At 44.1% G+C, this 20734-nt stretch overlaps 1 protein-coding gene across 1 annotated transcript; it reads left to right on the top strand.

The window, feature by feature from the left end:
- Positions 1-2466: 2466 nt before the first annotated feature.
- LOC142281590 (WD repeat-containing protein 7-like) lies at positions 2467-20499 on the top strand. The gene is made up of 3 exons (XM_075332871.1): positions 2467-2561; positions 2804-2908; positions 10667-20499. Exons 1-3 carry the CDS (start codon positions 2559-2561, stop codon positions 10868-10870), a joined length of 312 nt encoding a protein of 103 aa, XP_075188986.1. The 5' UTR covers positions 2467-2558; the 3' UTR covers positions 10871-20499.
- Positions 20500-20734: the final 235 nt, after the last annotated feature.

The raw sequence follows: 20734 nt of genomic DNA, 5'->3' as shown, positions 1-20734 counted from the left end.
TCTTCGCTTTTTAGGAGAGTAGACCTTTCATAAGCACTGCAAAGATGTAGCAGAGCTGTGTTTGTCATGAGGCACAGTAAAAGTGATGCCACAATCCGAATTCTGGAGGTTTACATAGGACTGCAGAGAAATCTGCTGTGTTATAAGTCGCCACTCAATGTGCAAGTAACAACCTGAAGAGAGTTAAGTGACAGATTGAGCTCTGCTACATCTGTGCATATGAGAAGACAGTTGTTGGAATAGAAAGTAGTGATTTAGATGCTACAGAGTGAGCGGAGTATGTCATTGGGCGCAGTGCACACAGCCTGCACAGAGGCAAGGGACAAACTGGACTCTGCTACATCTCTGCATAGAGCAATAGTCCATATTACTCTTATATTAAGAGGCAGTAGCACAGGTGTTATACAGATGTAGCAGAGCGCAGTGTCATTTAACCACTAGATCATAATCAGTAATAGGGGGAGAAAGTAGCTCAAGTAATGGACACTATTAAGATGTAGCAGAATTGGGAATGTGAATCCTACTTGTCCATAGCACACTCATAGGACTCAATGGCTATAGTAATAAGCTCTGTACGGATGTAGCAGAGCCGAGAATGCGAATCTTCCTTATCCATAGTACACTCATAGGAGTCAATACACTGTATGCTGTACGGGTGTAGCAGAGCCGAGACTGTGAATCTTCCTTATCCATAGTACACTCATAGGAGTCAATACACTGTATGCTGTACGGGTGTAGCAGAGCCGAGACTGTGAATCTTCCTTATCCATAGTACACTCATAGGAGTCAATGACTACAGTGATAAGCACTGTACGGATGTAGCAGAGCCGCGTATGTGAATCTTCCTTATCCATAGTACAATTATAGGACGAGTCAATTGCTACAGTATTGAGCACTGGACAGATGTAGCAGAGCCGAGTATGTTATTCCGCACAGTATTCGTGATGTAGCAGAACTGGGAATGTGAATCTTCCTTGTCCATAGTACAATCATAGGAGCAGTCAATGGCAACAGTGATAAGCACTAGACGGATGTAGCAGAGCCAAGTTTGTTATTTGGCATAGTATTCGTGATGTAGCAGAACTGGGAATGTGAATTTTCCTCCTCCTATAGTACAATCATAGGAGTCAGTGGCTATAGTAATAAGCACTGGATGGATGTAGCAGAGCCGAGAATGTTATTCGGCACAGTATTCGTGATGTAGCAGAGCTGAGAATGTTAATCTTCCTTATCCATAGTACAGTCATAGGACAAGTCAATGGCTACAGTAATAAGCACTGGACGGACGTAGCAGAGTCGGGTATGTTATTCCGCACAGTATTCATGATGTAGCAGAGCTGAGAATGTGAATCTTCCTTATCCATAGTACAATCATAGGACAAGTCATTGGATACAGTAATAAGTACTGTATGGATGTAGCAGAGCCGAGTATGTTATTCCGCACAGTATTCGTGATGTAGCAGAGCTGAGAATGTGAATCTTCCTTATCCATAGTACAATCATAGGAGGAGTCAATGGCTATAATGAAAAGCACTGTACAGATGTAGCAGAGCCAACTATGTTATTCTGCACAGTATTCGTGATGTAGCAGAACTGATGTTAATCTTTCTTATCCATAGTACAATCATAAGGAGCAGTCATTGGATACAGTAATAGGCACTGTATGGATGTAGTAGAGCCGAGTATGTTATTTCGCACAGTATTCGCGATGTAGCAGAACAGAGTGTTATTCCGCACAGTATTCGTGATGTAGCAGAACAGAGTATGTTATTCCGCACAGTATTCGCGATGTAGCAGAACAGAGTATGTTATTCCGCACAGTATTCGCGATGTAGCAGAACAGAGTATGTTATTCCGCACAGTATTCGTCATGTAGCAGAACAGAGTATGTTATTCCGCACAGTATTCGCGATGTAGCAGAAGAGTATGTTATTCCGCACAGTATTCGGGATGTAGCAGAGCTGAGAATGGGAATCTTCCTTAAATCATAGTACACTCATAGGAGTCAATGGCTACAGTAAGAAGCACTGCACGGATGTAGCAGAGCCGAGCATGTTATTCGGCACAGTATTCGGGATGTAGCAGAACTGACAATGTTAATCTTCCTTATCCATAATACAATCATAGGAGCAGTCATTGGATACAGTAATAAGCACTGCACAGATGTAGCAGAGCCAAGTATGTTATTCGGCACAGCATTCGTGATGTCACAGTCTTTACATGGGACTGCTGAGAAACTTCCCATAGTATAAGTCGCTGCTCAAACCATGTTGTCCCCAAGTAGTTAAGCGACACATTGCGCTCTGCTACATCTCGGGGGCCGGTGGCGGGAGGTCTCTGTGCCGGGCTGCGAGGGTTTGATGAACTGATTATCCGGTGGAACGGCTTCTCCCCTGGAACAGATGGAATGTCGTGTCGCAAAGTTTCATCAAAGCCGCCCGCTAAGTTATGCCGTTTGGTGCAGGCGAGCAGCTTAGGAGGCCGTGTCTTACACGGGCGCGGAGGCAGCGCCGATCATTACAGATCAAGAGCCTCCCGGATTAAGGAGCCCTTGGACAATGGTGCGATCTGAGGGGAGCGCAGCTGGACATATTTACTCTCCAAATCAAAGGCAGAAACTTCTAGCGCATCCGCGGCGTCCGCTCCACCGCCCGCCTTCATTATTTAATATTTCATGTAGAACATGGAAGGAGACAAGGAGCCTCCGGGAGACGGCAGTGTTTACCGCGGCGGACCTGCACAGGCGTCTCGCCACCTCTCTGCGCCCGACGTCTCACCTGTTTCTTCTCTGTTTGTTTTGCAGAATATTCACGGCCATAAAGGACCGATCACGGCGGTGTCGTTCGCCCCCGATGGACGATATCTGGCCACCTACTCCAACAAGGACAGCCACATCTCCTTCTGGCAGGTAATGGACTGTCACTAATGGGTTACTACAACTCCCAGCATGCCCAGACTGGAACCTCTGAGGATGATGACTGCTATGTAGTATGTACATCCCCATATCTCCAGCCTTGTCCTGACCATCCCCCCACCCCTCCCAAAAGAGATCATCCCTCTTATTGTTCAAGATCATCGGGGGCCTCAGCGGTTAGAACTCCGCCATGAGAAAGCAATGGCGTACGGACGTGCCACAAAAGCCGCGTAGGTGCTCTTTGCCGTCGCGCCATCGCTCGCCGCAGCCATCATGCTAGCGGCTTCCATATCTGGATTTTAGCAATCTGTCGTCCCGAGATGGGAATAGCTATGTAAGGATATACAGACATGCCGTTTTATGTCTGCAGCTCCTATGCAGATCTATGTGTCTCGATGAGTATCGTCCTAGAAAGAAAGCCTCATGCAGTCATAATGGAGGAGAGAAACTGGCGCTGAGAAGACTCATGGATCTGCAGAGGAGCTGCGTACACCAAATGACTTTTTAAGAATCAACATTAAAGTAATGGAAAATGTTTGCAGAAGTATGCACACCCTTTATTCTTAGGATTTGGACACCAGAACCCTACAATAGGAAAGTGATCGCTCATTCGAGTGATATGCCGTCACTTTATGAGATGTAATTTTTACACTCACTAGTCGTGATAAAAAAAAAACCTTTACCGTTTTGTGTATGCAGTTCCTATGCTGAGTGATGTGTCACCATGGTTACAGACTACACACAGCCCCCGTGTAGTCTGATCTCAGCCATATTCTCTTTTTTTATCTGTTGTGTGTCTTTACTAAGCAGAAGGGAGTGGGGAAGACGTGACTGCGGGCTCAGGCTGCCCATGGGTCTGCATGGGGGCTGCGTACACAAAACGAGACTGTTAGAATCAAAATTTACTTCCATTTTTTAATTCAGCTGACTTGAAGCAATGAAAAATGGTTGCCAAAATTTCAAGTAGAGCTAGAAAATAACGCCCCTGGAGGAACCGGTAAAGGGGAGAGGGGGCCCAAATGTATTAAATCCGGTAAAGAAGGTGGGGGAGCCCAAATGTATTAAATCTGTGAAGGAGGGTGGGGGGGGCCTAAATGTATTAAATCTGGGAAGGAGGGTGGGGGGCCCAAATGTATTAAATCTGGGAAAGAGGGTGGGAGGCCAAAATATATTAAATCTGGGAAAAGAGGGTGGGGGGGCCCAAATGTATTAGATCTGGGAAGGAGGGTGGGAGGGCCCAAATGTATTAAATCTGGGAAGGAGGGTGGGGGGGCTCAAATGTATTAAATCTGGGAAAGAGAGTGGGGGAGCCCAAATGTATTAAATCGCTGGAAAAAGGGTGTGGTGCCCAAATATATTAGATCTGGGAAGGAGGTTGGGGGGGGGGGCGCCCAAATGTATTTAATCTGGGAAGGAGGGTGGGGGAGCCCAAATATATTAAATCTGAGAAAGAGGGTGGGGGGGCCCAAATGTATTAAATCTGGGAAGGAGGGTTGGGGGGCCCCAAATGTGTTAAATGCGGTGATGGTGCCAGGAGACCTGAGGTCACCCAGGTGGCTGGTATAAAGGAAGGGGCACTAGCCAGCATGGACTAAACCCAGTGTTCGGGAGCGCTACGGTGACATGGTGGGCTTTAACACTGACGCCACGCCAAATTGAAATTCCACAGTTTTTGCATCCGTTCATATACAACACACAAGTTTCCAGCAGGCACATCACTGATCCGCGACTGCCGGACTGGACCCAGCAAGCCTTCTCCCTGCTGCCGGCATCCTTGGGGTCTCGAGTGAACCTCATTGATGCAGACCGCCGCATCGGGGGGCTGCCAGGTGGGAGAAGGATTGCAGGGCTCTGTCCTGGCAAATTTTGATACCTAAACCGGGGTCCCGGGAATCATTTTACGCAACATAAAATGTGTGCACCGAAAATCCGAGCATTGTCTCCATGAGGCTCAGACTGCGGCCCCAGCCTGCGGTTACCTGCGCCCTTCACACCATAATAAACATATTTGGCTAATTAATGTGAGCAGAGGATTGTATGTTTATTGATCCCGGGGTTGTCGCTCATCTCCGGTTTCCTCAGAGCATCGCTCAGTGTAGTGTAATGATTTAATACGCTTCCATTTTACAGCTGAGTAATTAAGGATTACCGCAATGTTTACTACCTTTATCTAATCACTCGCGGACAGTCCTCATATCTGATTGATCGTAATCACCGCGCACTGTCACCAGAAGAGATGGCAGAGAATGGCCCTCGAGGGACGACGACTTTGCTCTGTGTCAATAAGAATCTCATTTTATAGTATCTCTTTTTTGGAATTACTTGGAATTTCCACAACTCTGTACAGAACAAAAGTAATTCATTATGATCTGCATCCTGTATTATACCCCAGAGCTGCACTCACTATTCTGCTAATGCAGTCACTCTGTATATACATTACTGATCCTGTACTGATCCTGAGTTACATCCTGTATTATACTCCAGAGCTGCACTCTCTATTCTGCTGGTGCAGTCACTGTGTACATTACATTACATTACTTATCCTGTACTGATCCTGAGTTACATCCTGTATTATACTCCAGAGCTGCACTCACTATTCTGCTGGTGCAGTCACAGTGTATATACATTACATTACTTATCCTGTACTGATCCTGAGTTACATCCTGTATTATACTCCAGAGCTGCACTCTCTATTCTGCTGGTGCAGTCACTGTGTACATTACATTACATTACTTATCCTGTACTGATCCTGAGTTACATCCTGTATTATACTCCAGAGCTGCACTCACTATTCTGCTGGTGCAGTCACTGTGTACATACATTACATTACTTATCCTGTACTGATCCTGAGTTATATCCTGTATTATACTCCAGAGCTGCACTCACTATTCTGCTGGTGCAGTCACTGTGTACATACATTACATTACTTATCCTGTACTGATCCTGAGTTACCTCCTGTATTATACTCCAGAGCTGCACTCACTATTCTGCTGGTGCAGTCACTGTGTACATACATTACATTACTTATCCTGTACTGATCCTGAGTTATATCCTGTATTATACTCCAGAGCTGCACTCACTATTCTGCTGGTGCAGTCACTGTGTACATACATTACTGATCCTGAGTTACCTCCTGCAGGATTTGCTCATCTATATGACCGTACACAGTGGGGGGTGTCCATCCCATAAGTCTCGGCTGGGTCTGGTTCGGCCCCAGCTGCACTTTACCGTGTTGCACTGTAATCCTGGCCTGAGCTGTCAGGAGTCGGGGCTCAGCTGCGATCTCCTCTCTGCTAATCCTATATCTGTCACCGGCTCAGAGCATTACCTGATCACCTCCGTCATGTCATGTGCAGCGCGGGGAAACAAAGCCCCATCTACTGTGATGCAAAGGGTTAGCTCCTGATGACTGCCCCTGTTATGGAGGAGTAGTGTAATATAGGGGTATCCCCCGAATGGGACCCCCTGGATTAGAGTCTCTGTGGTGGCTTTAGACGCCTTTCATTAGAAATGACCCCGATATCATCCGGTATCTGCTGCTGAGCTTCAGAATCAGCTTTTGGGGTCCCGATAACGGGACATGCATTAGATAAGTTATAGGTGTCCCCATGTGAAAAGCAGAAGCACTATATGATCGCCGGACTTGAGATTAAGGGGCCTTGTAGCTTCTCTACAATTGTCCCTTAGCTGGGAGTTTCGCTTTCGGGTAATCATGTAGACGTGATGATTTCTGGGTGGAGGGTCCCAAAAGTCGAATCTCCATTGAGCTTAACGTGATATCCCCTTAAATCCCACCTCTCTTTAGTTGCACCATATTATATAGGCTCCATTCACAATCCCTCAGTCCTCCAAGCTGCAATCTCCCAGTGTTCACTGTGGCTTCAGAGTCTGTGTAAAGCTTGCTCTGGGGAATTACATGCTGGAATTTGTAGTGCACCGTAGTCTGGGAAAGTGGCCAGGTAGAGGATAACAAATGGTGCAGAATTACAGAGGCATAACTGGTCACCTTATTTCTATATTTATACATAAAGACCAACATTAGGAAAATCAACGCTGGACCTCATGTCCTGAGCCAGTGCCCCCCTTCCTCAGCGCTCCCCTCCCTCAGCGCTCCCCTCCCTCAGCGCTCTCCTCCCTCAGCGCTCCCCTCCCTCAGCGCTCCCCTCCCTCAGCGCTCCCCTCCCTCAGCGCTCCCCTCCCTCAGCGCTGCCCTCCCTCTGCGCTGCCCTTCCTCTGCGCTGCCCTTCCTCTGCGCTGCCCTTCCTCTGCGCTGCCCTTCCTCTGCGCTGCCCTTCCTCTGCGCTGCCCTTCCTCTACGCTCCCCTTCCTCTGTGCTGCCCTTCCTCTGCGCTCCTTTTCCTCTGCGCTGCCCTTCCTCTGCGCTGCCCTTCCTCTGCGCTGCCCTTCCTCTGCGCTGCCCTTCCTCTGCGCTGCCCTTCCTCTGCGCTCCCCTTCCTGTGCGCTCCCCTTCCTGTGCGCTCCCCTTCCTGTGCGCTCCCCTTCCTCTGCGCTCCCCTTCCTCTGCGCTCCCCTTCCTCTGCACTCCCCTTCCTCTGCGCTCCCCTTCCTCTGCGCTCCCCTTCTTCAGCGCTGCCCTTCTTCAGCGCGCCCCTTTTTCAGCGCGCCCCTTTTTCAGCGCTCCCCATCCCCAGTGCTCCCCTTCTTCCCTTCTTCAGTGCTCACCTTCCTCGGCACAATATTTACCTTTTTAGCTCCTGAATCATTCACTGATTATTATTGCGTCTTAGTCTCAGCTTTTCTTATACAGAGTCCCTAACCAACCCATAAAAGTTCCATAATATTAGAATTCTGAGAGCCTTTAGCAGCTACTAGGGGGAGCTCACTGCAGACATATATATATATATATATATATATATATATATACTGCTCTTCTAGTTCGAAAACATAAAAAAGAAATCTCGTAAAATTAATCAATACAAAGTTTTGGGCATGACTAGATCTGCATTGGTGTTACGGGATTATTTAAAGCAGCCCTTGTCCATATGCTTATTTGCTTAAAAATATCTCATTGGGGTTCATCCATAGGAGCAGCTACTCCTTTGGTGGCCTCGAGCATCCATCCATAACACGAACAGTTATTCATGGCATGGACAGTCAATAACAGCTATGTGCCAAATGTGGCCAGCAATGGGTCCGGCTTTTTTAGGGAATTTGTCATTAGGTCAAAAGGGCTCTTATTCAGGGAATAAGTGGAAATAGAAATATTTTTTCTTTTTTAAATCCCCATATTGGTCCAGAGATATGTGGCCTTCTAATGTATTGCTAGAGTCTTTAGCAAGGGGATGTGGCTCACAGGATCCTCGGGGACGTGTCTTTAGGCTGCTTTGCATAATTATCCCATAGGCCAAGCTTCTTTATAAAAGACTATAAAAATTTCCAGTAACTGAAAAGTTCCATATCTTTCGTATGGTGGATTTGAAAAAAACAATGATGTTTGGAACATTCAGGTGAGCTGCAGGAAGAACCCTAAGATAAGTGACCACTCGTAACCTGGGAACCGGTCTACTCTAAAGGGGTTCTCTACTTTAGGAATCCATTTTCCTATTCTCAATTATTGAAATTCTGAGTTAATAGAGGGAGTCAATTTCAGGATCATCTTTCCCAGGCAGCAGAGATATTACAGAGGACATCTCTTGCTCTGTAGGTAGTGGTTTTTTTTTGTTTTTTTTTTTGTTTATTTTTTTACTGACTACGCTGGTAGAGGACATCTATTGCTCTAGAGGTTAGCCTTGTTTGTTTATCCTTACTAGGACATCGCTTGCTGTAGAGGTAGTGTTTTGTTTGCTTTTTTTTTTTTACTGAATTACACTTTTATAGAAGACAAATCTTGCTCTAGCGGTAGTGGGTTTTTTTTTTTTTTACTGAATTTCGCTTTTATAGAGGACATATCTTGCTCTAGAGGTAGTGTTTTGTTTTTTTTTCTGAATTACGCTTTTATAGAGGACATATCTTGCTCTAGAGGTAGTGTTTTTTTACTGAATTATGCTGTTATAGAGGACATCACTTGCTCTAGAGGTAGTGGGTTGTTTTTTTTACTGAATTACGCTTTTATAGAGGACATCAGTTACTCTAGAGGTAGTGTATTTTTTTTCACTGAATTACGCTTTTATAGAGGACATTACTTGCTTTAGAGGTAGTGTTTGGGTTTTTTACTGAATTACGCTGTTATAGAAGACATCACTTGCTCTAGAGGTGGCATTTTTGTATTTTTTAATTTGTGTTTTTTTTTTTTACTGAATTACACAGACAAGCCATTTATATGAATGTGCCTTGTGTAATACTCAGCCTGACCTGTGTAGGCGCTGCAGGGAAACTGAACACATACTGACCAGGCTGATCACAGCGCATCGCTGGCGGTGCCAGCCGATGGACAATTTCTAATTAGTGTATTCAAGGAATTCTTAGTAGAGTTTTTTTTCGAAGGGGAGCACCCCTTTAAAAAACCTCGAATTGTAAGAAATGAAAGTTTTGGGGTTTAGAGGGAGTCAATTTCAGGATCTTCATCTTTCTTAGAGAGCAGCGCTGTTACAGAGGACATCTGTTGCACATCTGTTGCTCTAGAGGTAGTGTTTTTTTTTTATCTAATTTACAGTCAAGCCATTAATATGAATGTGCCCCTTTAAAAAACCTGGAATGGTAAGAAATGGAGGTTTGGGGTGTTTTGTTTTTTTTATAGAAATTTTCAGCCCATAGATATGAAGTGTTTTTTTAGGGGAAATTTTCAGCCCATACACAGAGCTCTGTAAACACAATGCAATGTGATCCTCCTTGCCTGCAGCCCAACCTCTATAGCCCACAGAGTATAGGAAACCCAAGCGGCATAGGACACGTTAATTGCCTCGCCGTCCGGGCGCAGTCTGCCCTCTCTTTCCTCCGCTCCGTTTCTGAGCTATTACTAATGTAGGAAAATCAGTAACATTAGTCATCTTAAAAGGGCTATTACTCAAGATGATTTAAATTGTGAAAATGTCAGTGGTGCTTGTGCGCTCCCTGCTAGAGATGCTGTGATTTACACCCCCTGACACCATCGTGCCACGGAGCAGGAACAAAAAAAAAAATAGAAAATGACTTATATTCTTCCCCCGGATGGAATTTGGAGCATAACATGTCTTCAGCGTCCGCACGGTCACCCATTAGTCACACCAGCTAGGCGCTGTAATGGGACAATACTGCGGGGGTTAAACACGGTGTCACGGAACCGACAAAGATATTTGTAAGGATTGTGTATAGAAATGTTAACCGGGCGATAAACGGAAATGATGTGTCCCCAAGGAGGGGAATAACACATCCAGCTCTGCTACATTTATATTTTAGCCTTCCAAGCTCATCACAGGGGCCCCCGCCGCGGAGAACCCTCATCAATCAGTTGTGATCTGCAAGAAGATCCAAAAGCAAGTGTTGCATTTCCCTGCAGTGCCTCCGCTGGAGAAAAAAAGTACTACATGGCGCCAGAGTCTTTTGTAATATTACTCCAAACAAGCTCCTATTAAAAAATCCTTTCCGTCATTAGGAAATAAGAGATTTTTAATTGTACAGTTACCTAGGTTACCGGCCACCTCTGCAGTCTTATCGGAGTCAGCCGGTTTCCTAGGCAAGGAGCCCCAGCTTTTTGCTTGTGAGTGCTGCTCTGATGCCCTTTACTTCATCCTCAGCCGGTGCGCATTTGTATATGTTGTACTTTTGTGTTGTCATTTCCTTTTAATGACATTTTTTGGATTTCTTCTTTCGTAGATGAACACGTCCTTGCTGGGAAGCATCGGGATGCTGAACTCTGCCCCTCAGCTGCGCTGTATTAAAACGTACCAGGTGCCCCCCGTTCAGCCCGCCTCCCCCGGCTCGCTCAACGCCCTAAAACTGGCAAGACTCATCTGGACTTCCAACCGCAATGTCATCCTTATGGCGCACGATGGGAAAGAGCATCGATTCATGGTCTAGGGAATGAGCGGCTTGTGCCCACCCAATGCCCCCCCCCCACCTTCCAAAATGTCTATAGCATGATCACTGCAGAAATTGGTGTTGTCATATCATACATGGGGTACACTTTGCTGTGTTGGTGCTGCATGATTCTCCGGGAATGGGAGTTCTTTCATGTACATAGTGTGTACGGGAGGCCCCCTATTCGTCTCTGTAAACCATGATTGTGGAGGAGCCTTTAACAGTATACATTCAGCTATAAAGCTGAATATTATAGATATAGTCTGTATATAGTGGTGAGTAACTTTATAACCTTGAGTGATATCATGTCTTCCACTCCTGACACAGCCAGAGCTGCATTCATTATTCTGCCAGAGCTGCATTCATTATTCTGCCAGAGCTGCGCTCAGACTTCTGCCAGAGCTGCGCTCAGACTTCTGCCAGAGGTGCGCTCAGACTTCTGCTAGAGGTGCGCTCAGACTTCGGCCAGAGGTGCGCTCAGACTTCGGCCAGAGGTGCGCTCAGACTTCGGCCAGAGGTGCGCTCAGACTTCGGCCAGAGGTGCGCTCAGACTTCGGCCAGAGGTGCGCTCAGACTTCGGCCAGAGGTGCGCTCAGACTTCGGCCAGAGGTGCGCTCAGACTTCGGCCAGAGGTGCGCTCAGACTTCGGCCAGAGGTGCGCTCAGACTTCGGCCAGAGGCGCGCTCAGAATTCTGCCAGAGGCGCGCTCAGATTTCTGCCAGAGCCGCGCTCAAGTTTCTGCCAGAGCCGCGTTCACAATTCTGCCAGAGCTGCGTTCACAATTCTGCCAGAGCTGCGTTCACAATTCTGCCAGAGCCGAATTCAGAATTCTGCCAGAGCCGAATTCAGAATTCTGCCAGAGCCGAATTCAGAATTCTGCCACAGCTGCGCTTAGAATTCTGCCAGTTGCCACATGAAGATACACCCCTAGCGACAAAGTTGAACGCTCCATACATCAGGTGACTTCACAAAACTTAGTGTAGACGGCAAAATCCAAATTGAAAATGAGCAGACACCGAAGCAGCAGCATGTGTTAGCTCAGCACTAAAGGTGGCCATGCACCTTAGATATCAGTCCTCTCAAAAGGCATGCTAACAAACAAGTTAGAGCCTGTCCTGCTGAAATCGACAGGTTTTTATCTAATGCATATGGCCACCTTACAAAGCCAAAGATGTTTGTGAATGCTGCTTCAGACGTGTCTGACACAAGGATCTCCACTGAAAACCAAAGGACTGGGCATGTTGAAAACTAACAGCCCCATCCTTCCTTTGCCTGTTATTTGCCGTGTTAGTGGAAAGTCGTGACCTCACCATACACATCTGTACATAGTTCCGATGAATTAGGGGTCTTTCCAGAAATTTATTTAATACGCCCTTAAAAAAATCCAGAGATGTTTTTGAATGCTGCTTCGGATGTGACTGGAGTAGAACACATGAAAGATGAGATTCTGTAAAGTCCCTTCACATTCTATGTAGATAATATCTGGGTGTAAATGTTGTTTGCAGGTGATCCTACACTAAACACGACACATTCCGCTGCGACACCTCTATCTGGCACCGCTGGTTTATAAGACCGCGTGTCCGAACGTTACATTCCCGACGCGCGTTTTGGTTTTTGTTTTTTTGTTTTTTTTCATATGAGCAAATTGTTTACATTTAGCAACATTGTATTGAGGAGGCACCATTTTTTTCTGAGCTTTTGTCCTGTATCTTATGTCGTCCCCTCTGTGTATTTTTTGCCATGTGCTGCAGGTGTTTAGCTTTGTACTTAGCATATATGATTTATTTAAGAGCTCGTGGTCCCCATTAAAGTATGACTGTGTTACACTGTACAGAATGTTTTACATTTATCAATATTGCACATTCCAAAGTCATGGTGGATTCTAAAGTCAAGTGGGAGGAGTCACTTTTTAACAAATCAGCAGCAGTTTGAGCCCCGTAAAGGCACCTGATTGGCTAAGGAGGTTTTTCCGTCTCCTGTTCCACCTACCCAACTATGAAACGTACGGTTTTGCAACTAGTACCAAGGAACGTCCAATCCTGTAAACGTTTACGAAAAGCTGCAATTGAACTGTTAAGGTTAAACATATCTGACACTATATACTACATCCGGATCAATAATTCATGGCAAAACGGCCGTCATTGTGCTATCACCCCCCCACTATGCACCGAAAAAGACATACATGAGTGCAGTTAAAAGCAGCAACGAATGACCGTGCTTTAGCAAAGCAGTTTTGTTGGAGAACCTTTATTCATTGCTTTTAACTGCACTCATGTATGTTTTTTACTGCAGTTTTTCAAATAAAGTAACTCTGGAATTTTAAGGGTTTTTTCTTTGCATTTTCGTGATGTGTTTACGTGATGTCTCACGGATCTCCGTGCTCCACGCACACCCACAGCCTGAAGCATAGGGGATCCATATTTTTTGGGCTTTTTTACATCGTATGCATAATGCTGCAAAGGCTAAATGTCATAGTACAATCCTAGTGAAATAAAGCTGCCTGTAAAGCTTCATCCAATAGGAATAATAATACCCCAAAAATCAGAGGCTCCCGGCATGGTCCTTCGTAGTGCCTGTACTATGCACATCAGTGAGGCAAAAAGGAGGATCTTATGTAATAACAAGTTATTACTTTTCTACCTTTTTTATTTCTCCTTTCACACCCTTATATATTAGATTGGACAGTCTTAAAATCCTACACATGCTGCCTCATGCGTTGATACATTTACTGCATCTTGAGACCCACATTTTAGACCACACCCCTGCCCATCCAAGCCACGCCCCTGAGGAGCGACCCATAAAACTAAAATACATAGGTCTAAACATAAAATATTCACATTCTTGCTCCCCTCTGTTTACAATCGATTACATGGATGATACATTTGAATGTTTTAGTTTATTTCCTAAAATTATAAGTAATAAAATTGACGATTTTATTAAAATAATATAAATGTGTAAAGAATAAAATAAATAAGGTGCGTCCTGACTGCTGTGTGCCCGTCTTACAGGTAGATTTCTGCTGACGATGACCTTTATGCCTTTATATTCCATGATGATATCAAAGGGGAAGATGGAATCCTGAGAACAGAATGTCAGGATTTTTTTCTTCCCTTCAAGTTATTGAATTTCTAATCCTATTTCTCATATAGTCCTAACTTCTTCTGTAAACGCCTTATAGAAAATCAAATTTTTACCATCATGCACTGGTTGAATAGTAAAGACCTCAATACCTCCCAACAAGCATGATGGAATCCTGGATTAATTATGAAGAGTAATGGAAGCCCTGCTGTCCTAGAGTCATTATGAAGGTTTTTCTTGGTTTCCTGCTGTCCTTAAGTAATTTTGAACTATATTTTCCTATGTAAATCTGACCGAGAACGATACATTTTGCTGCAACTAGCCGTCAAAACCTCTACTTATCGTTCTATCTTGGAGTCAGTAACGAAATATACTTGATGTCTTACAGTCCTGGAGTACTTATGAATAATACTGGATGTCCTGCTGCCTGGAGTAATCATGAAATATTCTTGATATTATGGAGTAATAATGAAATATACTACATGTCCTGCTCTCCTGGAGTAATCATGAAGTTTTTTTGAAATTCTGGACTAATAATGAAATGTACTATATGTCCTGCTGTCCTGGAGTAATCATGAAGTATTCTTAATTTTCTGGAATACTAATGATATGTTCTCGATGTCCTGCTGTCCTGGAGTAATCATGAAGTATTCTTAATATTCTGGAATACTAATGAAATGTTCTCGATGTCCTGCTGTCCTGGAGTAATCCTTAAATATTCTTGATATTATGGAGTAATCATGAAATATACTCGATGTCCTGCTGCCCTGGAGAAATAATGAAGTATTCTGGCATAATAATGAAATATACTCAATGTCCTGCTGTAATCATGAAGTATACCAGATCTGCAATTCTAAAGTAATCATCTAGTGTACTTGCAGTCCTGGTGTCCTAGAGTACTCACAAAATATTCCTGGTGTCCTGCTGTCCTTGAGTAATTATAAACTATACTTATCTTCCTGTTAAGGGTAATCCTGACCAATAACTACTACTCCTACTTGATGTCCTACTGTCCAGGAGTAACCACTATGTTCTTTATACTTAATGTCATTCTGTCTTGACATCCTGATCTTGGTTTTCTGCACTTAACGTGCCGTTTATTCGTGTCCAAGAACTACTGTAAAATCCATTTTTCCTAAGTCCTAAAGTAATCACAATCCAGCTGTCCTGGGGTGATCATGACTTTTACCTTATATCCTGTTATCTGGATTTTTTCTTTTTACTAAGAAATCAATAATGATTTCAGTCTTTGTTACTGACCACCTTCTGGATTCCATCACCGATCCATCCATGTGACCCTATGGATCTTTTTTTCCGGTAGCGCCATAGATTATATGTCGTACGTCCTAACCAAGACAGAAGGAAAGATTTTCTCTGATCCTTATTTACATATCCTACAGCTTTACGAATTGCTTTCCCCAATTTCCAATTCTCGAAAAACTCCTTCAATGCCCTTTTTGTCCATCATCATAAAGAACGATCCTCCATATTCTCTTCCCGAGGAGTCATCATGATGTACCTGTTGTCTTACCATCTTGGTGAATCATTGAGGTATAGCTGATGTCCTCCTGTCTTTACGAATTACTTTCCCCAATTTGCAATTCTCGAAAAACTCCTTCAATGCCCTTTTTGTCCATCATCATAAAGAATGATCCTCCATATTCTCCTCCCGAGGAGTAATCATGATGTACCTGTTGTCTTACGATCTTGGCGAATCATTGAGGTATAGCTGATGTCCTCCTGTCCTGCTCAGCATAATCGTCTCCAAGAAGATACACCCAAGTTGGTGTCCAAGTAGAACCATAAAGACTCCTGTTTTGGAGTAATCCGGAAGATCCATTGGGATCACACCCTAGAACTTTACTCCGTGCCTGCCTCTCTTTAAGTATCTTTGTCTTTTAGTATCCGATGCAATTATAAGTTCTGTCGCCACCATATAAGTCAATGTCTATCCATTTAAGAAGCCTCGCAACATCACTAAGAGACGTACCCAAGACAGAAATGTATCTACGGACTGCTGTAGATGGCTTCTCATCAGCCTACAGTAGAGTAATGGTTTTCCTTTAAAGAGATCAACGGAATATGAAGCCTTATTGGCAATGCTGCCTGGAGAGAAGCATGAAAATTATGCCTCTTGAACAACAAAGAAAAAAAAAACACTTTGGAAGAGGCCTTCGGTCTTGTAGGAACCTTTCACTCTATGCTATGTCCTCCTGTGTTGGAGTTATCAAGAACTTTACACTATGTCTTCCTGTGTTGGCGTTATGAACTCTGCCCTGTGTCCTCTTGTTTTGTGGTTATCATGAATTCTACTTTATGTCCTTTCATCTCGAAGTTGGCATTAACTCCACCCTCTGTCTTCTTGTTTGAGTTCTCATGAATACTAACCTATGTCCTCTGGTCTTGAACTTAACATGGACTTTGCCCTATGCCCTCCAGTCTTGGAGGAACTTTTGACTCTATACTTGCCCTCCTGTGTTGCCGTTATCATAAACTCTACTCTATGTCTTTTGTTCTTGGACTTTCTATGGACTTTGACCTTGTCCTCTGGTCTTGGACTTACTATGGACCTTGCCCTATGTCCTTCAGTCTTGGAGTAACCTTTGACTCTATCCTATGTCCTCTGGTCTTGGACTTGCCATGGACTTTGCCCTGTGTACTCCAGTCTTGGTTAACCTTTAACTCTATCCTATGTCCTCTTGTGTTGGAGTTAACATGAACTCTACCCTATGTTCTCCGGTTTGAAAGTAACCATGGGCTTCACCTTATTTCCTCCAGTATTGGAGTAATCCTGAGCTTTACGCACTGTTCTCCTATGTTGGAGTTATCATGAATAGTGTTGAGCGGACCCGGATCGGCAAAATCCGGATCCGCACGGTTTGAGCGGCCGATCCGACTCCGATCCGGACGCGGGATTCTGGGTGCACGATCCGAATCTGGTTTTTTTTTTCTCTCTCTCCTCTCTCTCTCTCTCTCTCACGCTCTCTCTCGTCCCCGGATTCTACTACCCATTGACATATATGGTACCGAACTCCGGATCGGATCCGGACTTCTTTCTCAACCCGCCGGGTAGCCGCCGGACCCGGATTTTTCACTATCCGCTCAACTCTAATCATGAACTCTACCCTATGTCTCCAGTCTTGGAATAACCTTTTACTCTATCCTATGTTTGAGTTATCATAAACTTTACGCTATGTCCTCTTATGTTGGAGTCATAATGAATGTTACCCTATGTCCTTCAGTTTGGAAGTAACCATGGACTTTACCTTATTTCCTCCGGTATCGGAGTAATCTTGAACTTTATGCACTGTTCTCCTTTTTAGAGTTATCATGAACTCTACCCTAAGTCCTCCTGGTCTTGGAGTAACCTTTGAATCTATCCTATCTTCTCCTATGTTTGAGTTATCGTGAACTTCACGCTATGTCCTCTCCTCTTGTGTTAGGGTACAGTTCATGATAGCTCTATGTCCTCCAGGTTTTTCCTCCTGTCTTGGAGTAATCTTTGATTCTATCCTATGTTGGAGCCATCATGAACTTTACGCCATGTGCTCTTGTGTTGGAGCTATCATGAATTCTACCCTATATCCTCCTGTCTTGTAGTAACCTTTGACTCTGGACATATCATGAACTTTACGCCATGTGCTCTTGTGTTGGAGCTATCATGAATTCTACCCTATGTCCTCCTGTCTTGTAGTAACCTTTGACTCTGGACATATCATGAACTTTACGCCATGTCCTCTTGTGTTGGAGCTATCATGGACTCTACCCTATCCTTCTTGTTCAGGATATCATGGACCTAATATTTATTCAATGTTTTCCTGTCCGTTCGTAATAATGGAGTATATTTGACGGATCAATCCTGAAATATACTTGGTGTCCAAGGTTACTCACATGTCGGCGTAATCCTGTACAATATCTGTGACATTCCTTTGTAGAATTAACTTTGTCACCTTCTATTCAGTTTTCAAAACCAATATCTCCTATTGAAAAGACTTGGAGCTTAGTGGTTGATCAAGGACATGGTTGATCACCAATTAGCGGTGATGAGACGAAATCATTAAACCTCCCTTTCAGTTGTGTGACATTTATGAGAATTGCTTCTGTAACCTGCTCAAGTCATATCTTCTGTCAACTTCATAGAGCAGAAGATGAAAGCCAATCTCTGCTTTACCTTCCGTCCTACACTACATTATATTTTCTGTTCGGGATGCCTTTGTGCACTGTGGCCTTTTAGGAGGCCTCATGTTATTGTGATTAGGCTTATCTTATTTTTGAGGACCGGACATATATATTAAAGCTGTCACATGTTTACGTTAAAGTGTCAAATGCTATAGAATCTCCAGAGAGGCGCAGCAGTCGATGGCCGTGTCATATCCGAGAGACAGGAGTGCGTGTCCAAAGTAAGTACACAACACGAAAACAACAAAAATATCACAATAGAATAAAAAATGAAACTCAATGTAAAAGGCAACGTAAATGTATATGGTTTTTACCGCATTGTGCCACTTGAATGATAGGATATTTATTTAGAAATTTGGGGGATAAATAACCAAAGCTTATTTAAATTTAGATTTGCCCCATTATTTTAGTAATGATACCTCCTTTTAATCCATGAAAAACTTGAGATCTTTCACTAGCTATCCACCATTTCTGACTTAGGCCTTCTCTATAGCTCCAAGAAGGAATTGGAAGAGCTAGGTGGCTACAGAAAGACTGTTCGGATGATATATACAGATACTGTATATATACTCGAGTATAAGCTAAGTTTTTCAGCACATTTTTTATGCTGAAAAAGTCCCCCTTGGCTTATACTTGAGTGATGGTCCCTCTTCCGGATTATGACGCATCCCCCCCCAAAAAAAACTGGGGGGAAAATGGGGATGCACCTTATAATCCGTATAAAACTTACCGGGTCGGTGCGGTGGAGCGGGGTCAGAGGACGGAGGGTCGGCAATACTATGGCTTGGGGCTGTTGCAGAAGTGTTGGAACTTAGGAGGGTCGTCGATACTGGGGGCAGGAGTGTCGCGACCGGTGCCATTGAGTCTGGTGGCAGACCCCATTGAAGCTGCTTGCTGGCGGGCTCAGTTGTCCCGGCCAACGGTTGGCACGATTGACTTCAAGAAAATGGTCGCGGAAGCAGAGTGTGCGCAGATTGAGATCTTGCGCGCTTCTGTAGCCGTTTTTTTTTTTTTTAAGTCTATTGTGTCAACCGCCGGCAGGCTCAATGGCGACCGTAGTGACACCCCTGATCCGTCAGTATCGCCGACCATTCTGAGACGCTACACCCTGAGCCGTAAGTATTGCCAACCTTCCGGACAGTGACACTCTTGAGCCGCGGATACCATTGTCCTCTGAGCCCGCAGCATGGCCGACCCAGCCTCCTGAGCCGCGGATACCCTCATCTTCCGAGCCCGCAGCATGGCCAACCCAGCCTCCTGAGCCGCCCTGGTGAGCTAATTAATATAACACACTAGGATTAGAAAATGGACCCCCATTTTAACATTGAATATTATTTTTTCCAATTTTCCATCTCTAAATTTGGGGTGCATCTTATAATTCTAGGCTTATACTCGAGTCAAAAGGTTAAGCCAGTATTTTGTGGTAAACTTAGGCACCTCGGCTTATACTCAGGTCGGCTTATTTTCGAATATACACGGTAAATTTTCCAGATTGTCCAATACAACTGTGAATTCCCCCCAAAAATGTATGGGAGAGATGGATCCAGTCTAACCAGTATGCATCATCATTAGGTTATGGTTACACGTGTCGGATTTTAGGCTGAATTTGTGAAAAAGTTGGGTTGACGCATTCCCAAAAATTGGATTTTTGGGGGGCCATTTTGGAAATAAGCAACAGGCTACATATTTTCTGCAGATTCCACATGGAAGAGCTGAGGGTAATACCCATTGAAAAACAAGGGGCTAAACCTTGTTCCTACCCCAAGAAAATTGTGTATAGGTTCAAGATATTTTATCCTCGGACAGAAAAAATCTGAAAAATATAAAATAAACCATGAAAATTAAAGCATATTTTCTATGTTTCAAGGTTGTCATTTTTTCAAAGCCACCATGATGTCATCTGACTGCTTTACACAAGGGGGTACATAATTTTGTTAGACATTACGAGGGGTGTCCAGGAGTAGAAAAACATGGCTGCTTTCCCCAAAAAAAGGTGTCCATGGGTTGTGTCCGGTATTGTCCGTCAATGGAGCCATACTGTAATACCAGACGCGGCCATGGACGGATCTAGGGCCGCCATGTTGGACAACCCCTTTAATTTTTCGGTTTGTCACTTTTTTCTCTTTGCTGTTATCACAGTACGATTTTTTTGTTGTTTAGCATTGTGGTGTTGTGTTTGGATGTGTAAATGTAGATATTTCGAGTGGCGTGATACGGAGAAGAATTTGTCAGTTATATCATGTGTAAGAAATTATAATTTTGTGTAATTGTGAGTTGTAAATGAATATACTTGCCGGATGTGGCAAATATGAGATAGATCTGTAAAATGCTTGTGTACATATCTGTGTGTAATAAAAATAGATCTAAAATCACTTGTGGACATGTGTAATGATTATTATTGATGCATCCAAGCTAGAGGGGGGCAGGGTGCGGACCATATGCTTAGGTGACCCCTTTTAACTTTGCCTCTGACTTCTCCTCTTACTCTGATCCCCAGGAACATAATCATATAGTAGAGAAGTCACTGCCTCCAGGAAGATCAACACACTCATCTTCTACTGGCGTTACAATTCCCATTGACTGCAGGCTGCTTTACTTTACCCACTT

The sequence above is a fragment of the Anomaloglossus baeobatrachus genome, unplaced genomic scaffold (genome assembly GCF_048569485.1).
Source record: "Anomaloglossus baeobatrachus isolate aAnoBae1 unplaced genomic scaffold, aAnoBae1.hap1 Scaffold_4768, whole genome shotgun sequence".
Classification (NCBI taxonomy): domain Eukaryota; kingdom Metazoa; phylum Chordata; class Amphibia; order Anura; family Aromobatidae; genus Anomaloglossus; species Anomaloglossus baeobatrachus.
The sequence above is the reverse complement of the archived record's forward strand: the minus strand, read 5'-3'. Positions and strand labels throughout refer to the sequence as shown.